General features: G+C 39.4%; 1 protein-coding gene across 1 annotated transcript in view; it reads left to right on the top strand.

Moving 5' to 3' along the window:
• The first annotated feature begins 2,584 nt into the window (after nt 1-2,584).
• Nucleotides 2,585-14,805, top strand: part of LOC138158678 (kinesin-like protein KIF19) — an 89,881-nt gene continuing 77,660 nt past the window's right edge. Inside the window, exons 1-3 of the mRNA XM_069084793.1 lie at nt 2,585-2,818; nt 3,858-3,938; nt 12,618-12,728. Coding sequence (XP_068940894.1) covers nt 2,681-2,818; nt 3,858-3,938; nt 12,618-12,728 — 330 coding nt within the window. The 5' untranslated portion in view covers nt 2,585-2,680. The remainder of the gene's footprint in view (nt 2,819-3,857; nt 3,939-12,617; nt 12,729-14,805) is intronic.

Raw genomic sequence — 14,805 nt, 5'->3', positions numbered from 1 at the left:
CAAGATCTCTTCCTAGCTCTAAATATGTTACCCTTAGTTTAGTTTTTAAGTTTTTATTGGTGCTATTTTTTTTAGATCATAATTTCCCACAGTATCTACTCTGCTTATCCCATAAATGCTACCATTTAAAATTTTTTTTTTTTAATTTTTAAAATTTCTTTTGTCTTTTTGGAGGGGGGAAGGCAGGGCAATTGGGGTTAAGTGACAACCCAAGCCTACCATTATTAATTTTTTTTTTTGCTTTTGGGAGGGCAATTGGGGTTGTGACTTGCCCATGGTCACATGGTTAGTTTTTGTGTTAAGTGTCTGAGGCCGGATTTGAACTCAGGTCCTCCTGACTTTAGGGCTGGTGCTCTATTCACTGCGCCACCTAGCCACCCCCCTACCATTTTTTAAAAGGAAAGAAATGCATAGCTGATTGATAGATTGAAAAATCTGAGAATGTGTACAGTATACCACACTTTGTTCATTGGGGCGTCCCACCTCTACACAGGATTAAGAGTGTCTTCTCATTTGCAATGTTCACTTTTAACTTTTGTGATCTTCTATTTGCATTTTGTAGTTGTGTACATTGTTTTCTTGACTCCTGAATAAGATCGTGTAAATCCTTGCTTCTTTCTAGCAAGTTAGTAACCTCAACATTTGTTTAGCCATTTCCTAGGCAATGGGAATCTACTTTGTTTCCAACTTAGCTGTAACAAAAATTGCTGCCATAAATGTTTTGGTCTATAAAGGGACTTTTTTTCTTAGCAGGGAACCCTGGGGAGAGGTGGGAGGCAAGTTATGTGCTAACCAGATAAGCACGTGAGCCCTGAGAGTAGCTTTTGCCAGACTACATACTGGTCCTGCTTCCTGTCAAGACCTCAATCATTATCTGGGGAAGTCACTCCTTTAGAAAAGGGGTCAACCCTCTCCACTAACTGCCGAAAAGCTGTCATGCAGGACAGGCAAGCCCTCCTACTAAGGGCAAGACAGGAGATGACATGCCAGGCAAAACAAACTACCACCTTGAAAAATCTCCCCTCAAGCCCCAATTGAAACAGCCTATGACTTAAGAGCCTTGCAAATAGCAATACTTCCAGCCCTGTGCCCTCAGGCATCATCCTGGGAAGGAACTCAATTATTCCTGCAGGTATTATACCCACAGCCACTGAGGACCCCCAAAAGCTTGCCACCAAGGTCCTTGGCAATATCAAACAGTTCTGCATTAGAAACTGGTATTTTAGAAGTGAAAATGACATTAAAGAAGAGGCATTACCATCTGCCTTCTCTAAGAACCACAGAACTTTTTGGTCTGCCTTAGAGTTGAAACCTTCCCTGTGTGTTCTCTCTCCCATTAGAATGTGCGCTCTGCAAGATCACGGACTGGACTGTTTCACTTTTCTACTTGTTTCCCCAGCACTAACAGTGCTTTGCACATAGTAAGCACAATAAATATGTCATTCAGTCATTATCAGTAGCCTCATTGGGGCATAAATCTAATAGTGGAATCCCTGGATTAAAGGATATGAATGGGATTTTTGTGGGGGGATTTTGGTCACTTTATTTGCATAGTTTCTTTTGAAAACGAGTGCTGTCCCACTAAATAAATTAGAGTATCTATATTCCAATAACCCCTCCAACATTGAATAGTCCCATATTTTGTCATCTTGACCAATTTGCACTGTAAGGTGAAACCTTAGGGTTGTTTTCATTTGCATTTATTTTGTTAATAATGATTTGGAGAATTCTTTCACATGGTGGTGGTTAGTAAATTGCAATTCTTTTAAGGACTGTTTATATCCTTTGATCACTTACCCTACATCTTTAAAAAATTAAATATATTTTAAAAAAATCTACCTTCACTCTCTTTTTCTCCTTACCTGCAGCCCAATTGAGAAAGAAAAGCAAAATCCCTGTTACAAACTTGTATTGTCAAGGAAAACAAATTTCTTCATTGGCCATGGCCCTAACGTCCCCTACGCCCATATGTCTCATTCTGCAATGAGTCCACCTAGATTAGGAAATAAATAGCGTGTTTTCATAATTTGCCCTCTGGAATTGTGGTTGTTCATTATGATGATCAGAGCTCCTAAGTCTTTCAAAGTTACTTATTTCTTCCAATACTATTGTCATTGTATAAATTGTTCTGGTTCTGTTCATTGCATCAGTTTATTCAAGTCTTCAGCTGTTTCTCTGAAACCATCCATGATATTTCTTACAGTGTCAATAGTATTCCATCACATTTATATACCATAACTTGCTAAGCCAATCCCCGGTTTATGGGTACCCCCTTCATTTCCAATTCCTTGAGCAAGAACTGCCGCCACCCTCTGCATCTTTTGATCCCACCTCCCTCCAGATGTGCTTCATCCCCTCATTAGTTTCTTGCTAAGTGAGGTTGTTTTTTATCCTTGCTCGGAAGTTAAACTATTATTTAAAAGCCAGGATGCTCTAGCCCAGGCTTAAATAAACTCCTTCCGTCTAGGGAAGCTGATCAGAGTGTGGGGAGGCTTACAGCTCTCTACAAACCTTTCCCAAGCTGCTCAATGCTGGGTCCTTCCCACGAGAAGCTCTTGGGATCCCGCGCGGTGATGTCATCCGGGGCCAGCCGGGGATGTGAAGAGCATATCCGTGGGGACTGCAGGTACCGAGAGGCGCCATCGGTGACTGGGAGGGCACAGGTGTGTGACTCCATGCCATGTCCATTCTTATGCCCTCTCGGCTCAACGCGCCCTCAACCGAGGAGCGCTCTTCCCGGGCCAGCAGCGGGCTCGGGGGCCGGAGCAGCCCCGCCATGAAGGAGCTCCCAGCTGAGCCCAAGGACCAGCAGCTCATGGTGAGTCCGAGCGTCGCTCCCTCTCTCCCTCAGACCTACAGGAGGGAGAGCTGGGCTTCTGGCTCTGTCCCTGGTCCCCTTCCTGCCCACAGTACTGTCCCCATTGCCTTTCAAGACCTTGCGAATGTTTCCAAATGCCGAATCCTCTCCGCTCCGGGAGAGCTCTCAGGTATGCTACTCCATCTTCCCCTTTCTTAGCTTCTTTGCCCTTCTCCATAGCTCCCCTTCTTTGCCCTTCTCTACAGCTCCCCATCTTCCCACCCTTAGCTCTCCAGTTATTTCTTCTTCTTCAGGGACTTCTTAAGCAGATCCCAGCCAGTCGCCCCCCATGCCCAGGTTGGGATTTGACATATTGCCCTCCACGACCCAGAGCTACAGCTCTTCGGGAAATTCATCCTCTCTTAATGGACGTGGAAATTCAGAAGAAAAGTGGGGGGAACTTGATCTAACATTGGAATAGATTAGACCCCCTCCCAAACACAATTAAAGTTGGCTCCAGCAACAGGAAAAATTACGTTTTCATAGTTCCTCTAGGAATATAATCATTTCTCCTCCGCTGAGGGCAGTTTAAGCCAGGAGAACATTAAAAAAGGTGGGAACCGAGCAGAGCCACACACCTGTGCCTTCCCAGAAGTGGAAGAGTTTAATCTGAAAATGGTTTTTTTTTTTTTGAAAAAAATTTTTTAATCAAATGTATGATTTTGGAAACTGATTTTTCTCCTTTCTACGAAGACTTGATTTATTCTTTCTTACCTGAGATTTCTGTTCCCTAAAGACCCCCCCCCCTTTTTAATAAAGATGGGTTTGAAGGGTTGGGTTTTTTTTTTAAGGGAGAAGTGTCTCCTGTTATTGATTCACCAATAATAAAAGAGTGAAATAGGAGTAAAAACATTTTAAAAAATCTTTTATAGAGTATAAGGTGTATATAATTAGCTGGAAGGAATTTATTGGTAGATTAGTCACTATTTGCATACCTTTTTCAAAAGAACTTTCCAAGGAAAATTGGAAAAATTAATCTAAAATACTTCTCTATGTGCAGGTAGCACTTCGGATCCGCCCAATTAATGACATTGAACTGGATGAGGGAGCTTCAGTCATTGCCCACAAAGTGGGTGATCAGGTGAGAATGGGGATTTTGTAGTTTAAAACAGTATCTGGGCTATGGTCAAGGCAGATTAAATGACTAATGACTCCATGCCACTAGGTGGCATCTAGGTAGTGCAGTGTATAGAATGCTCGATCTGCTCCAAAGCCCTGAGTTCAAATGTGATCTCAGACACTAGTTGAATAACCCTGGGTAAGTCACTTAACCTCTGTCTTCTCAAGTTCCTCATCTGTAAAACAGGGACCTCCCAGGATTGTTGTGAAGATAAAATGAGATAATATTTGTAAATTGCTTTGCAAACTTTAAAGCACCACATAAATACTAATAATTATTGTTATATTTTGAAAAAAAGCAAATAATACTCTTTAAGCAACACTATGTAAATAAAGACCGAAAAATTACAATTATTCTGAATGCACAGGTATACCACTAATGTCCAAGCATCCTTGACTTACTTGTCCTGAAAATATGGAGAGTAATATTTTTGCTACCTATGCAACATGGTTAGTAAGAGGGCCAAATATGATTGTGAAAGTTTTTAAAGTGTTTAAAGTGCTTGCTATATGCCTGGGTTAAGGAGCTTATAAATATTCATTGATGATAATGGTTATTAGCCATGTTGGAATTTAGTAATAAAATAGATTGCGAGATGATGCTCCTAGAGCTGGAGGCAATATCAGCCACGAAACAGCAGCAAGAGATTTTCAAATTCTCTCTCTCTCTCTCTTTTTTTTTTTTTTGGTTTTTGGAGGGCAATTGGGATTAAGTGACTTGCCCAAAGTCATACGGCTAGTAATTGTGTCAAGTGTCTGCAGTTGGATTTGAACTCAGGTCCTCCTGACTCCAGGGCTGGTGCTCTATTCACTGTGCCACCTAGCCACCCCTAAATTCTCTATCTTTTGAACTAACTTTGTACCTCTAATTGTACTTTCATATTCTGCCTGATTTTATATTTATTTTGTCCATCTTATCTTTCCTGTTATATTCCATGCTCATCTCAGTTAGGGATGGTATGTTACTTACCTTTTGTGTGTTGTGAACCACAAAGAACACAAGATTTAGAGTTAGAGGCTCTGTTCAAATCCTAGCCTGGCCACCTACTACCTGAACCACCTCAGATAAATCACATAACATGACATCTGGGTGTCAGTTTTTTCATCTGTAAAATGGAAAGGTTGAATTTAGATGACTTCTAAGATCTTTTCCAAATCAAAACTTCTGAACTTAGGAATGAAATGATGAAATTCAGGGAATTTTTGCCAAGTGAGACAAATGCAGACTTCACCTTGGGGGGATGCATCTGAGCAACCACAAAAACAGTACTGTGACTTTTTTTACTTTTGTATTAATAATAATGATAATAGCTTAGTGCTTATTTTGTGCCAAGTAAACCCCCAAATGGGGTCAGACATAGTTGGGCATGACTGAGAGGACTCAAAAACAACAATGTACCAGGTACCATGCTAAGTGCCTTACGATTATTATATCATTTAATCCTCACAACAACCCCAGGAAGTAGGTGCTTTTATTATCCCTACTTTGCAGATGTGAAAACTGAGACAAATAGAGGTTAAGTGACTTGCCCAGGGTCACACAGCTAGCAAGTGTCTGAGGCTGGGTTTGAACTCAGGTCTTCCTGACCCCAGGCCCAGTGCTCTATCCACTGCACTGCCTAGTTGTCTCTGTCTTGAGTACTTGGAGTTAATATTTATAGCTATTAACCTATACATCTTTGAGTGTGTGGCATAAATAGAGCATGTGTGTATATATTCATTTAAAGAACACTTGACTATCACCAGTGTGTGAGTCACTGTGCCAATTTCTATAGCATATATATGTCATAATCCTGTCCTCAAGGAGCCCTCAAGACAAATATTATTATGTATGTGTATATATATATGTGTGTGTGTGTGCACATGTGTGTATAAAGGAAGTAATATGTAATAATGTCTGTATATATACATTCGTGTTTGTGCATATGGATACATACATATGTGTACAAACATAAATATACACACACACACACACACATATATATATACAGAGACAGATAAATTTATATCATTCAATATATGTATATATGGGGTGGGTGGAAGAGATAAAGAGAGTAATTACAATAGCACTTCCGGTTTACAAAGTACTTTCTTTAGCAACTGTCTTGTAAGACAGATGGTGCAAATATCATTATCCCTATTTTACAGATGAAGAAACTAAAGCTGCGACAAATTAGTTAACCTGCCCTTTGTCTTTTAGACCTTTTAGGAAGAGCTGGAGGCAGGGTTCCTAACATCAGGTTTAGTGCTTTTTTTCTGTACTGCCCTTTCCCCTTTAAATCGGCATCAAAGTACGAGAGCAATATAACACTGCCTGGTGGAATTTTGGCTAGCAGTACTGGATTCTAAGAAGCTATTTTGTTCACAGTAATTTTTAAAAGACACTATTATAAATGTACTTGACTTTTTTCTTTAAACCAAAGTTATATAGTGTGTCTGTATGTAATATGGACTGCATGGTGTTTATATAATTCATGCACAAATACTTGTTATATATGGGATGACACCCAGCTGTTCTCATTCTTAACTGAATTCAGAATAAAAAGGACTTAATTTACCTACAAGGAAGATCCGTCTGACAATAAGCACATTGCTAAGCACTAAAATGAATTGTACATCGGCTGAAGCATCTCCCCTGGCGATCTTTAAGAACAAAAGAGACACCTATTTGCCTGTCATCAATTAGAGGCAGCCTGACCCTTTGAGGCCCCTTACAGCCTGTGTTCCATGCTTCCGTAATGAAAAGATTCTGTGACATCTCACTGCAAATGGAACTATACACTCTTGGCATTTTAAGCTCAGGGTTTGAATTGTTTTAAATTAAACTCCTTTGTCTTCCTATGCCTTATTTAGATTCATTGTCTCCCTCTTAGTCTATATGGCTTTGGACTTTTTCCAACTCTCATTTTATTTTACTCTCTATCCTTAGAGCTATTACTGAAATCTCTTAGGAAGAGATTTTTATCAACCATTATTTCCTTTAATCCAGGGGTTCTTAATCTGGGGTCCATGAATAGATTTCAGGGCCCCTGAAATTGAGCAGGAAAAAAATTATACCTTCATCTTCAGTAACTATTAACCAACAGGTAGCAATCCTTGTCAATGGCAACAAATGTTATTCTGAGAAAGGTTCCATCACTTTCACCAGTGTGCCAAAGGGGTCTAGGACACCAAAAAAAAAAAAAAGGTCAAGAACCCCTACTTTAGCCTCTAAGACATGTCAGTAGGCAGGAAACATAGTACCTCTGTCTCCAGTACAAAGGGCACTGGGTTTGGAATCAGAGGATACTGGGTAGAATCCCAGATATTCCACTTACCTCCTGTGTGATCTTGGGTAAGGTACTTAATAATAACAATATAATGTTTTAAAATATACACATACAGGGGCGGCTAGGTGGAGCAGTCAATAGAGCACCGGCCCTGGAATCAGGAGGACCTGAGTTCAAATCCGACCTCAGACACAATTACTAGCCATGTGACTTTGGGCAAGTCACTTAACCCCAATTGCCCTCCAAAAAATTATATACATACATATGTAGACATATATGTCTGTATACACACATATACAGGCAGCTGGGTGACAGAGTGGATAGAGTATGGGGCCTGGAGTCAGGAAGACTTGAGTTCAAATTGAACCTCAGACATTTAAATAGCTGTGTGACCTTAAGCAAGTCACTTAACTTCTCTTTGCCTTAATTTCCTCATCTATTAAATGGGGTACCTACCTCCCAGTGTTGTTGTGAGTATTGAATAAGATGGTATTGGTAAAGCACTTAGCACAGTGTCTGGAATATAGTAGGTTCTATACAAAGGTTAGCTATTATAATGATATGTATATGTGATATGTGCATATATAGATACACCTATAAGATTATATACATATATTATGTGTATATCTATATCTTCGTTTCTATATACCTATAAGACTTGCAAAGTGATTTCCATATATTATTTTTTTAAGTTTAATTTTGTTTTTTCAATTATCAAAAATCTATTTTTTGTCTCTCCCCCTTCTTGAAAAAGAATGAAAAACAAAACCCTTACAACAAATAAATGCTACTTGAATGACTGACAAATATTCATAGTCAAACAAATTCTCACAGTGGCTGTGCCCAAAATTATGTTTCAGTCTGCACCCTGAATCTCTTACCTCTCTGTTAGGAGATGGGTAACGTTTCATCATGAGTCTTCTGAAATCATGTTTGGTCATCGTGTTGATCAAAGTTCTTAGGTCTTTGAAAGTTGTCTTTAAAACATGGTTGTTATTATGTAATTTTTTTTCTCTTGGTTATTCTGTTCACTTCATTCTTCATCAAGTTCTAGAATTTACATAGATTATCTCAGTTCTGTGACGTAAATGCTGCTTGTCAACATTTTACAGATCAGCAAATTACTTGCCTAGGGTCACAGAGCTAATTTGAGGGAGTATTTGAACCCAGGTCTTCCTGACTTGATTATTGTGCTGCTTTTATCCTTTTAACCTTTCTAGGCCTCAGTTTTCCTCCTCTGTAAATTGAGAGGGGTTGACTAGTTGGTCTCTGTGGTCCTTTGCAGGTGTTTGGGCTTCCTAGTACCTACAAGGGACCTGCCTTATACACATCTCAGGCCTTGATTTCTTCATAAACGACTTTTTCTCTTTACTTTTTTCTTTTTAAAATAAAATTTTACTTTTTTTCCCAATTTCATGTAAGGACAAATTTTAACATTCATTTTTTAAAATTGAGTTCCAAATTTTCTTCCTCTCTCCCTTCCTTCCTTCCCCCCTCCCTGAGACAGTAAGCAATTTGATATAGGTTATACCTGTGCAGTCATGCAAAACATATTTCCATATTAGTCATATTGTGAAAGAAGATAGAGACTAAAAGAAAACACTGAAAAGATAAAGAAAGTGAACAATAGTATGTTTCAAGCTGCATTCAGACTCCATCAGTTCTTTCTCTGAATGTGGAGAGCATTTTTCATCATGAGCCCTTTAGAATTGTCTTGGATCATTGTATTGCTGAGAAAAGCTAAGTCATTCACAGTTGATCATCACACAATATTGCTGTTACTGTGTACAATGTTCTCCTGGTTCTGCTCAATTCACTTTGCATCCATTCATATGTCTTTCCAGGTTTTTCTGAAACCATTCTACTTGTCATTTCTTTTTTTTTAATAATTTATTTATTTTCAGTTTTCAGCATTCATTTCCACAAGATTTTCTCTTTATTTTCATAACCTGAAACTGAATAGTGCCCAGCCATCACAAACAAATCCATTATTCATAAGGAGCAAATGCCATGTAGTAATTTAAGCCTGCATGGCACCTAGAGAGAAAATTTGGCTGACAGGCCCTCCAACAGATAGAACTGTGTACTTAATAAAGAGTCAAAGCACTTAAGTACATTTAACTGTTAAAGAATATTGTTAATCCGATTTTGCAGGAATTTTAACAAATCCATTTTTGAAAGACCAACAGCCTCTAAAATTCATTGTGGTTTTAACCCAAATAGAAGCTTCCTCTTCTGCTGAGGCATTATACTTAAGGAAATCTAATACAATTAGACATTCTTAGACCACTTAGAAGATGATCTAGTCCAACATACTTATGTTACAGGTAGAAACTGGACCAGAAAATGACTTGCCCAAGGCTTACAGCTAATGTGTCCTTGGGAACTTAGGTTCCCAGGTCCAAGCACAGTACTCTACACTACCTAATGCTGCCTCCTTTTACTTATCGTTATTTCTAATTGTTTCTCTTGAACAATTAAGCATGTATCACATACTATTTTGTTTGCTAATGATTGCATCTATCTTAGTCTTCCCTTCTTTACTAGACTATAAAGTTCTGTAAAATTTTTTTCCCATTTCCACCCTTCCCTGCTGCTGCCATCCCTTTTCCCCCTTTCCCCAATTGAGAAGCAACATGGATAGACATCTGGTTTCAAAGCCAAGAAGACCTGTGATTTCATTGGTACAGGGAACTCAAATGTGAAGAAACTCTCTATACCAATAAGGGTACAAATTTGTTGGGGTGGCTAGGTGGTGCAATGAATAGAGCACCAGCCCTGGAGTCAGGAGGACCTGAGTTCAAATTCGGCCTCAGACAGTTAACATTTACTAGCCGTGTGACTTTGGGCAAGTCACTTAACCCCAATTGCCCTCCAAAAAGCAAAAAAAAAAAAAAGGTACAAATTTGTAGGTTTGCAATTTGTAGTCTTAGTTACCTAGAGTATTAAGAGGTTAAGTGACTTGACCAAAGTCACATGGTTATTGTGTCAAGTGTCTGAAGCCGGATTTGAACTCTGGTCCTCCTGACTTCAGGGCCGGTGTTCTATTCACTGCGCCACCTAGCCACCCAACAAATATATTTTTTTACTTTTTCTGTGTCTTGGACCCTTTTGGAAGTTGGAGAAGCCTATGGACCCTCCCCAGAATTAGGTTTTTAAATGCATAAAATAGCATAAGATTCCAAAGGAAACCAATTATATTGAAACAAAGTTACCAAATAGTAAGAACAAAAAACAAAAAAAGCAAAAAAGTCTATAGATCTTCTACAAGCCTATAGATCCTAGATTAAGAACCCCCAGACTTAGTGATCTGTAAGGTCACCAAATATAAAAACGAAGAGATTGGATTAGATCAAGTGTTCTTAACTTGGGATACATGAACTTAAAAAAAAAACTGATACTTGCATTTTAATGTTTTCTCTTGTAATCTTATAATTTAATTTTTAAATTTAAAGACGTTATTCTGAGAAGGGATCCATGTGGCTTAAGACTATTAGGAAGGTCCATGACACATACAAAAAGGTTATAAACCCCTGGAATAGATGATCTCCAAGTCCACCAACTGCAAAAATGAAGAGATTGGACTAGATGTATTCTAAAGTCCCCACCAACCCTAGCATTGTATGTTTCCATGATGCAATTCTGGGTCTACCTGGATGACAGTCCAACTAAGCAAGTGCCTTCTACTATGCCAGCTGAGCGAATTCTACATTTCTCAGCTGTGGAAACTCCTCTCTTGAGTAAACAGCACGTGGGTTTTATTTTTTATCATTTCTCTCTACCCCCTCCAATAGCATAATTCCCTTTGAAACAGTTCTTTATGAGTTTTCCTAGCCTCCAGAGAACCTAATACACTTTCCTTCATAATTATGTATTTATGCAATAGAACAGACTATATCCCAGAGGATGCCCACAAGTCACTTTGCTAAACAAAACTGGTTTCATAATCTTTCAAGTATGAATCTTTTGTTCTTTCTTTTTCTCCTCTTGGTTCCTATGGGAGGCCCATGGAGATCAGGCATACTGCTTTCAAGGTTGACTTTGGACATTCCCTGAGCTCTGATTCTCTTTGCTCTGCTTTGCTTCCCAATTATCAACAAAATATGTTCTCCCAATCTTTTTTTCCTCTTTTCTCCTAGACTAACCTTGGTGGCTGATTTAATTTAACAAGTAATTTATTGAGAGCCTACTATGTGCAAACTACCGTACAGTTACAGAGAAAACAAATTTGTCTAGTGGCGATATCTGTGTCAGGGGCAGATCTTACATGTAGCGGCATTAAATAATTGCCTAAAATATTATTCTTGTTCCCTTTCCCCCCAAATATCTCTCCCATTAATGCCTGAAAGCTTGGAGGATGTGAGGAGCTGAGTGTGAATGCTGGCTACTTTTGGAGATGACTGTGCTAAACCTCTTGCTAAAGTACCAACAATCCATCAATGAACATTTATTAAACACCATCCCTAAGAACAGTCCACGGAAGTGCTTGTCAATCTGAGTGCTTGCTCTGACTCTTCCCCCTCCCCACCCCATTTCATTGCAAGCAACAGGCCAATTTTGCTGGATCATAGAACACATAGGAGGAAAGCAATGTGAAATAAACCTGGAAAGGTAGGTTGAAGTCAGATTGTGAAAAGCTTTAAAAGTCAAATGGAAAAGTTTGTCTTATTCTCTTAGAGGCAAGAGAAAGCCATGTCAGTTTCTTGAGTAGGGAAGTGGCATGATCAAACCTGTGCTTTGGAAATTTGGTGTCTATACATGTAACTGGGGAAAAAATAAAATATTATTTTTCTTTAAAAAAAAAAGATAATCCTGGAGAAAGAAAACTATAAATCAATCCTCCTAATGAACACAGATGTAAATGTATCAAATGAGAAATGAAGTAACAAAATATAGCAACACATTAAAATTTATTCATCATGTCCAAAAAAATACATTAACTTGTCCTCTCTATGAAGGATGAATTGGAGAGAGGATGGATTGGAGACTGTGGCAAGGGAACCAATTAGGAAGCTGTTGCAGTCATCCAGATGAGGGGTTAGGAGGGCCTCGACTGGAATGGTGGCTATGTGCATGGAAAGGAGGCAGATGCAAGATAATAATGGAAGTAGAATAAAAAAAATTTGACACAAATTCTTTCCTTCTCTAATATGGCAAAGATTATTTCTGTGGGCCTTATGTGTCTATCACCCATACCAGTGGTATCATTAGCTACTAATTTATCTTTGAGGTTCCTGAACCTTTCATTCGTACCGGCTACTTAGAGTTCGCAAAAGGCCCCTCCCATGGTTCCACTCATTCTAGAATCAGGTTGTTAACCTTTAGCACTTTTCTTCTCATATTAATTATTTCAATTTCTTTTTTTTTTAAAGATGGTGGTGCTTATGGACCCAGACGAGGATCCGGACGATGCTTTGAGAGCCAATCGTTCCCGTGAAAAGACGTTTATATTTGATATTGTTTTTGATCAGCAAGCTTCCCAGGTGAACTTCTTTGTAGCACATCCTTTCTTCAGAGATGTCTTTGCCAGGTTTTGGTCAGTGTCATTTTGCTGAGGTGCCTAACTCAAATGCCACCTCCTCGGCAAAATCTCTGATTCTTTCATTCCTCCTCTGAACTCATACTGTATTTTGTTTTGTAACTCTTTAATGAATTTTTAACAAAGTGATTGGGTCCAACATGCTGGGGCAGGGTACCCTGTCCCTATCAAGGGGCCCCTCTCTCTGGACCCCCTCACATAGTGACTGAGTTGAGTCATTGGGGAGGGTGGCTACCACTAATGAGAATGGTAAACTGTAAGGGGGCAGAATGTCATATCCTAATTATGCCAATTGCATAGCCTCTGAGAGAATACTGATGTACCAAAGAAAGAAGGACTAATACTAGCTTGGTTATTCATAAGTTTTATTAGGGGTAATTAGGTTGATTGGGTTGTTTAAGGGAGTTTACTCACAAGAGGCCAGTTGTCCTTGGCTACAGCAGGACAAAGTAATATCGTGGATCCCTACAGCAATCTCAGGTCAGGCATATAGAAACAGAACAAAGAAGGCATAGTGCCAGAATGGCTCAGGGTCATGTGCAAGTTTTCCCATGGGATAGTTGGTGCTTCTCTTGCTGTTTACATTTACTCTGAACCCTGACATCCAGCTACAATAGCCTATTAGTAGTTTCTGAACATTTCACCTTCCTTGTCCATGCCACTTGGTCCCCCAGGCCTGGAATATGGCGTCCCCTACCTTCTGCCTCTGAATTTCCCTGGATTCCTTCAAGACTCGGCTTCAATTCTACCTTCTGCAGGAGAATCTTTCCAGTCCTCTCCATTCCCTGTCCCTCATGCCTTCCTCTTACACATTATCATCATTAACGTGTGTGTGTGTGGTGTGTGTGCGTGTGCGTGCATGTGTGTGTGTGTGTGTGTGTGTGTGTGTGTTAGGTTTTGTCCTTCATTTTCAAAGAGGACTCAAATGACATCACTATGTTGGAGTCAAGGTACAGTGTCTGACTGGCTGATCAGACCAATAGAAGCTCGGAAGGCTCTATGACAGGTCAGGCACAAACAGTCCACGTGAACATTTGGAGTGGAGACGTCTCTACATTTACACAGCTCACATTTCTTTTGAACTACTGCAGTTCTTCACTCATAGAACACACCGCCTGCTTTGCTGGGTGATGCTTTGCCAGTGTCTCTCCGTGTCACACGATCAGTTCCATATGTGTCTTCTATGTACCGAGTTATTTATAAATTCTCTCCTCCGCTGGAATATATGCTCTTTAAGAGCAGAATAACTGTTTTTTATCTTTCTTTGTATCCCCATGATTTATCATAGTGCCTGGCACATAGTAAATGCTCAAGAAATTCTGGTGACTGATCTTCATTGGTAGAGGAAATTCCTCAATAGCATTTCCCTATACCTATGAAATCACAGGTCCATTAAAAAAAAGTAATATAGTCACTTGCATATATGCCTCATGTCCCCCTACTAGAAGATAAGCTGCTTAAGGATGCCAGTGGTACCTTATCCAAACCTTGTATCTTTCCTTGCTTAGTGCTCTCTTCCCTAAATAAGTAATTTATAAATAAATGAAGGTTTTTTTTTTTTTGCTTTTTGGAGGGCAATTGGAGCTAAGTGACTTGCCCAAGGTCACACGGCTAGATTTTTGTGTTAAGTGTCTGAGGCCAGATTTGAAGTCAGGTCCTCCTGACTCCAGAGCCAGTGCTCTATTCACTGTGCCACCCTGCCACCCCTAAAGGGTTTTTCCAAAGCCCCAGAATCCACCCAACATTTAGACACAAAGTAGTAAGTCAGAGCTGCTAGCTTTTCTGTTTTTGTGTTTTGTTTTTGATGCCTAGGGCAAATTTCACAAAACAGGACCCAAGAGAGTAGTATCTTTTCAAATTAACTTTTTAAGACAAATACAGTTGAGGTGAAGGAGATGATAGATAGATAGACAAGACAGACAGACAGACAGACAGACAGACAGACAGACAGACAGACAGATAGATAGATAGATAGATAGATAGATAGATAGATAGATAGATAGATAGATAGATAGATAGAT

This window comes from Petaurus breviceps, unplaced genomic scaffold (assembly GCF_028583685.1).
Source record: "Petaurus breviceps papuanus isolate PSGF00001 unplaced genomic scaffold, PetGlider_PUasm1.0 175, whole genome shotgun sequence".
Taxonomy (NCBI): Eukaryota; Metazoa; Chordata; class Mammalia; order Diprotodontia; family Petauridae; genus Petaurus; species Petaurus breviceps.
Note: the sequence above shows the minus strand (reverse complement) of the source record. Positions and strands in the feature narration are given on the sequence as shown.